Here is a 6,634-nt window from a genome sequence, read left to right on the forward strand (position 1 = left end):
CCCATCCACCTATCGATATGAGCATACAGTGCACTCTCGATTAACTTTACAAGATTTGAAATCAGAGAAAAAGTATAATATTATCTATTGTGTACCCATCGCCCTGCTTTTCAGGTAGCGGAATTACTTTGGCAACTTACCAATCTGGATAAATCCATGCATTCTGACATGAAAATATTTATAATGTTAAGCAAATCCTGTGGATACAATTAGAATATTATTTTTATCATTGCTGTAGTTATGCCATCACGACCTGGAGCTGAAGCTGGCAGTGACTTTGTACCACTTTGACTCATTCTTCTAATATGGTCGCTGTGAATTCATCAACTTGTTCAGATGCCGGTATTTGATAGGGTAGAAGTGACGTAAATCGACTGTCTAAGCCTTTTGCTATCTCATCCAGTGACTGCACCAATTCCGTGGAAGTTAACCTAACAGATCCTACATGTGTTGGTGGTGAGACAATCTGTTTAGACCGCAGAGACCTAAATATGGCTTTTTTATTACTATACTGTGATATATAACGATAATGTTTAGCGTTATAATTTTTTTCGCTTTGTGAACTGCCTGGCTGAATGTAGTTGCAACAAATTTATAGTCCTTCCAATTACGTGGCCACTGGTTATACAGTAACTTTTCCCACGCAGCTTTTATTCTATATTTGCGTTCACAGGGAGGATTTCACCAGGGAGAATAAGTACCACTTTCGGTTGACTGCATACTGAATCTGGATGTTGTATAACTCTCACTTATCACATGACACAAACTTCCTTTACTTTGTCACTTAGCCCTTCCTGTTTAATTAAATCTGATCTCAATCTTGAAATTTCCTATAGTTAATATTGGTGCGGACATGCTTATTCACCAACTTAATTTGGCACGCGATTTCAAACATTACTGCAAGGTGGTTAATTGCTGTTTGTGCCGGAGGTGATAGCAGACCAAGTCAAAATGACATAACCCGAACTGGAAAAAGTCAGGTCTAGCACCGAACGCGATTTCCCGGATACTTAAGTTGGGGTTCTTGAATTCACACAATCAAGGTCATTTGTTGAAATGCAATCTACAATAGTTTGCCACAAGAATCGGACCGATAGCTCCGTGATACATGGAGAGAATTGAAATCACCAGCTACGATTTTATTCTTTCTACATGCTGCAACCACGGAATCAAGAGAACCTGTATTTATGACTCCTGTGGGAAAATATACACTTACTATTGAAAATGCGGCCCAACCAAGCAGCATCACGTGTGACTGGCGTATTTGAGCGTGGTTTGCAGTGCCGTCTGACGTCGCCAAAAACAATTACGTTTTTTTAATCGAGCCAAGCCAAGCGATACCATAGCCGAAAGCAGCACGTTCGCGAGTTTACTGGCCTCGTTCGCAGCGTGCGGCTTCTTGTATTGCGATCGCTGTGCTCTGTACTACGAATAACTCTAGGCATGCCGAAAAGTATTCTTAGCGATCATCGCCTCCTGTCTGCGCTAACGTGGGCGGAGATCGACGACCTGATGCTGGCGCGTGTGCAACCACGGCATCTGAAAGGGGACCGCTCCATAGACGAGCTGGAGAATGAAATTAGGCGCAGCCGTGAGTCAGAGCTGCTGAGGTACCGTTCGCGTCATGGGCTGCTCGATATTGGAAAAATCGAACAATCTTTGTTTCGACAGCAGTTTCGATTTGACAAAGACGATATTCCAGAACTGCTCTCTGCGCTGAGAGTGCCTGAAGAGATCGTCAGCGCTCAGAATGTTAAGGTATCTGGCTGTGAAGCCTTGTGCATCACATTGCGCCGGCTGGTGTACCGCAACCGATGGTGCGATTTGGAGCCTATTTTTGGGCGGCATTCATCTGTGATGTCTAGTGTAACATCACAGGTGATCAGTCACATCACAGCAACCTTTGGCTACCTGTTGAGCGATTGCAACAATCACCACTGGCTCTCACGTGCTTCGCTCAAGGATTTTTCGAATGTAAGTACCACGCAGCTCAAGTTCATATTCAAGCAGTGTTGATTTTTGTGCCTCTACCCATCACAGCATAAAGTAGCGCTGAAGCTTATCTAATGAAGCGCTAAAAGTAAAGTGTGATTGCATTATTTTCGTTATTTTCAACAACAGACTAAGAGCATTTGCGGACACTTCATTAAAACTCACCTAATAATTTGCATGGCAACAAGTGAAAGGATACATGTGTTATTGTGTTAATTATTGGAGAAACGCATTTGAGTGTTGAAAGTAGCGCTGAAATGTTATAATTGCTGGCTTACATAGGATATTTCTTGGGCAGTACAGATTATCGTGCAAGTGAGCACAGCATGCATATTCTTTAGTACATTAGAGTTTGTCGTGCTAAGATTGGCGAGAACAAGGTCTTTGATGTAGAGGATACCTAGAATCTGTTCTCTTATTGGAAGTGAATAGTTATTGTGCCGGTATGTCGTTCTTTCACTGAACGGCGATACTGAGCATGTGTATCTGCATAGGAAGTTGTGTACAAGCTTATCTGTCACCAAAACCCCGAGAATAAATTTCCTGGTACACGCACTGTGGTGCTTCATGCCAGTATTAATAGCTGCAGATGATTATGGGGTGAAATAGCAGCAGCAACTAACTAAACAGCCACAAAATAGATACTCTAAATGTGCTTTCTGTTTTATTATAGAAGTAAGCTTATCGATCAGGGACTCTGAGAGCAGATTTAAAGTGATCACATGAATGTTTACATGCACCTGTGAAGTGCTAAAGAAATGTCCCAAGATGGGCAAGCAAGAAGTATTTTTGTGTTCAATTGCATACAAAGAAATTCATGAAATAATCCAATTATACCTGCTAAGAGTCAACTGAGAATAACATTCTGAATAACAACTAATGCAATGTGGTGTGCATTGCATTTCTTTCTAAATCACTGTGTGTGGCATACATTGCATTTGTTCATTGATGACCATTTGTAGTTTCTGATGCAATAGGAGCAGCCATATTTCAAGAGTTATATTTGTATACCTTCAGTAGAGCAGCTTGCTTATATATTTCTTTTCCCTTGCTGCAGGCCATCAGAAGTAAAGGGACACCTCTCCATAATTGCTGGGCATTTGTGGATGGTACTGCTCGGCCCATATGTCGCCCAAAGAGAAATCAACAGGCATACTTTTCGGGGCACAAGAGGGTGCACTGTTTGAAATATCAGTCATTTATGTGCCCTAATGGAATTATATGCCAACTGGATGGGCCATACCCTGGCAGGCGGCATGATGCAGGTAAGTTGCCTTCTTGGATGCTACCATGAGCCTGTGCACTCTTATTTTGACTCAGTATATGTCAACAAACAATTTAGAATGTGCTCTAGTCAATGCACATTGAAATCAGCAAGATGGTGCTCCTACATAGCCATTTAAACACACTTTGTTCTTCCTGTACTTCACAGTCTTTGATGCTTAGATGTGCCTGAAAGTATCAGTGCAGAGTGCAGATATATTTCAGTGATAATGATGGCCGAGAGACCAGAATGGAGGACTGTTTTTTCACAGGCGAAATTAATTAAATCAGCATTGAACGTGGAATGCAAAGGGACTGACATAATTACTCACAAGTTAGAAAGAATTTCGTATATGGTTACGAGTGCAGGGGACGTTTATTTTAGTCGCAATGGTGAGCTCAAGAGTGGCAAAAGGAGTTGTTGCTGTTCACATCGTCCTCTGCCTCTGTCCTTTCAACACGGCCACCAGTCGTCGTCTTCTTGCGTAGGTGCAACAATGTTGTTTTGGTACATCACCTGTTATAAACAATACACTGACTTCCCAAGCAGCGATTATTAGACAAAAAAAGCAACACGATAATGTATACATACCTATAATGTAAAATGGATGAAGTGCTCGCACGGATGTATGCCCTTGTATGAATGGTGTATGCCTCATGTATTTGACTAGCTTATTCTTATGGATACCTTTCTAAGATGTTGCAGTACTTAGCAGTAGAAGCACCCAGGCTAACACATGTGGGTTTGTTTATGTTGTTTTCATGAGGGTCACGCACTTACTTGTCTATTTTACATACAGCAGGCTTGTTCAAGAAACATTACTTAGCCGAACCATACACGCTATGTACTGCGACAGTTGTATTACCAGCAGTGCATGCTATGACACCAATGATTGTAAGTACAACAATTGAGTACGGATTTGTGTTACTACTGAAATGCAAGCATGCAAGCACAGACACAAGGAAGAACGAATGAGACAATGCAAGCCCTTGTTCTCAGCTGGTACATGTATAGGTTTATTTTGCATAGGTTCTTGGGCATCGTTGCAGAGAATGCCTTAAAGCAGTACTGACACAAAATTTCGAAGTCAAGATAACTTGTGAGGTCGATTCCTGTTCACACACACATCTACAGAATAATAACAGCAAATATAGCTGAAAGCATATGTAAAAAAGCAGTTTTAAATTATGTGCACACAAAAAACACAATGTGCAGCACCTCACAACATACTCATCAAGAAATTGGATTTGTAAACATCCCAGGGCATAACAACAGCACTGCATCACAGGTTTGTGTTGGCCACTATGCGCCTTGTACAAGCTCTTGCTCATCCCACGACCTAGCCCTTCATTGTTGCTCTCCCAGTCATCCTCAGTTATTAGTCATGCTTGTATGCTCTCACTGTCGCTGCAACAGTTCTTGTAGTGCCTGCCGAGGTTTGCTGCACTGGCCACGGACAAAATGCGAGAATTGAAGCACAATGTCAGCTGCATACTTGGACTAGTCATTATAAGCAAGGCTCTAAATAATTAACTGCTGCACGCTGAAGCAAATGAAGTTTTGTGTCGTGACAGCAGGGTTGTTGACTAATTATTGTAACAGAAAAGATCATTTTTTGTGCCAGTGCTCTTTTAATGTTTGCTTTCTTCACAACTTGTTCTACATTGTGATTAATGACGTACAGATGAAATTACAACTGTGCATTGGAGTTCAGTTGTTCCTTATTTATAGCATAGCTACTCTTTCTTACAGACATACTTCAGGAAAGTCAAGCATACGAAAAGCTTGAGAGGCTTGTCGGCGGGCAGACTTTCGTGGTGTATGGTGACCCTGCGTATCCGTTGAGGCCACTTCTAATGAAGCCTTATGCTGGTGCCTTCCCCACAGCCTCCCAACGGGCTTTCAATTATGGAATGAGCCAGGTCCGACAGGCAGTCGAATGGGGATTTGGTAAAATTGTTTCTCAGTTTGCCTTCCTTGATTACAAAAAAAACCAGAAACTCCTCAAACAGGAAGTTTCGCAGATGTACAAGGGAGCAACAATCCTTACTAACTGCCACACTTGCATGTACGGCAGCCAGGTTTCATCCTATTTTGGTTTGCACCCTCCTGACCTGGTGTCATACCTAAGGCTGCCTGCATGAATTGTGAGCACTGCCTAGTTCTTTCCTAGTAGAATTTCAATTCTAATTACCGTATTTATGCGAACACAGGTCAGAGTTTTTTTTCTTCTTGGTAATGTTATGCAATGTTGCTTTGTGTCTACTACAGTGTGTTATTTTGCATTTATTTCTTTATTCTTTGAACATGTGCATGGTTCAATTTAGTGCAATAGCAACACATTCTTCCTGTTTAATTCTTGCTTTTAAGTGAAGACCACTTGTTGCGTTCAGTGCCTTTCATTCGAATACTGCAGTGCTCTTTTATATTACTACTAGGTTTTTGCTTCCCTGTTTTACCCTTACTGCATTTTATAGACGCCTCAACTTTGCTTTGTCTGTACTGCAGTGTATTACTTTGCATTTATTTCTTTATTCCTTGAACATGTGCATGGTTCAGTTCAGTGCAATAGCTGTCGCGTCATGAACACCCGAGGCCTAGTCCAAACACTATGTCTTTATTTTATTGCTCGTACTTTCTTTTTTTCTTTCTCTTCTCTTCTCTCCGTCGCTGCCTTTCTGCAATGATCTCCACAATCATGCTCGCCAATGTCATCTTTTATCTCGGCGGCACCCCATGACGAGATACTCAGTTGGGACAGTTTCAAAGAAAAGCTCAGGGAACTGTTCGGCGACCCCATTGGGCGCAAGGCTGCCGCAAGAAAGGCTCTTGCATCTCGTGTTCAGACATCTACAGAGCCGTACGTTTCATACTTCCTCGAAGTCTTGGCTTTCTGCCGCAAAGCTGATGATACGATGTCTGAAGCAGATAAAGTGTCGCATGTGCTAAAAGGCATCGCCGACGATGCTTTCGATTTGCTTGTTTTCGGCCACGTCTCGACTATCGACGCCATCATCAAAAGAATGCCATCACCTTGAACAAGCTAAGAGCCGCCGTATCACACATCATATCACGCGGCTACCCAACACTGCTGCTACGTCGACATGTGAGGGTCGACCGCGTCAGACCACCCCCTGTGGCAATGTAACCCGTATTGTTCGCCCCGAGCTCGAGGCCGTTTGTTTGCCAGCTTTCTCCGCGATGCCTCCCGATCCACCAGCAACCACAATTGCGCTCATTCAGGCTGTCGTCAGACAGGAATTCGAGAACATGGGTCTCAAATCTGGGTGTTCGTCGTCTCCACCCACGGTTCCCCAGTTCTCTAGCTGCCCTCCTCGTCCCCGGCAGTCCTTTTCTGCCACGTCTCACCGCAAACCT

General features: G+C 42.8%; 1 protein-coding gene across 1 annotated transcript; it reads left to right on the forward strand.

The window, feature by feature from the left end:
* The first annotated feature begins 1,443 nt into the window (after window positions 1-1,443).
* Window positions 1,444-5,400, forward strand: LOC139047064 (uncharacterized). Its single transcript, XM_070521015.1, has 3 exons — window positions 1,444-1,974; window positions 3,050-3,257; window positions 5,009-5,400. The coding sequence occupies exons 1-3, from the start codon at window positions 1,444-1,446 to the stop codon at window positions 5,398-5,400; spliced, it is 1,131 nt and encodes a 376-aa protein (XP_070377116.1).
* The last annotated feature ends 1,234 nt before the right edge of the window (window positions 5,401-6,634 follow it).

This window comes from Dermacentor albipictus, chromosome 6 (genome assembly GCF_038994185.2).
Source record: "Dermacentor albipictus isolate Rhodes 1998 colony chromosome 6, USDA_Dalb.pri_finalv2, whole genome shotgun sequence".
NCBI classification, from domain to species: domain Eukaryota; kingdom Metazoa; phylum Arthropoda; class Arachnida; order Ixodida; family Ixodidae; genus Dermacentor; species Dermacentor albipictus.

Bases quoted from the DNA above. Each gene is read 5' to 3' on its own strand.
- LOC139047064 (XM_070521015.1), top strand. From the start codon at position 1,444: ATGCCGAAAAGTATTCTTAGCGATCATCGCCTCCTGTCTGCGCTAACG. The intron at 1,975-3,049 runs GTAAGTACCACG...CCCTTGCTGCAG, and splicing joins CGCTCAAGGATTTTTCGAAT to GCCATCAGAAGTAAAGGGAC. The intron at 3,258-5,008 runs GTAAGTTGCCTT...TCTTTCTTACAG, and splicing joins TGGCAGGCGGCATGATGCAG to ACATACTTCAGGAAAGTCAA.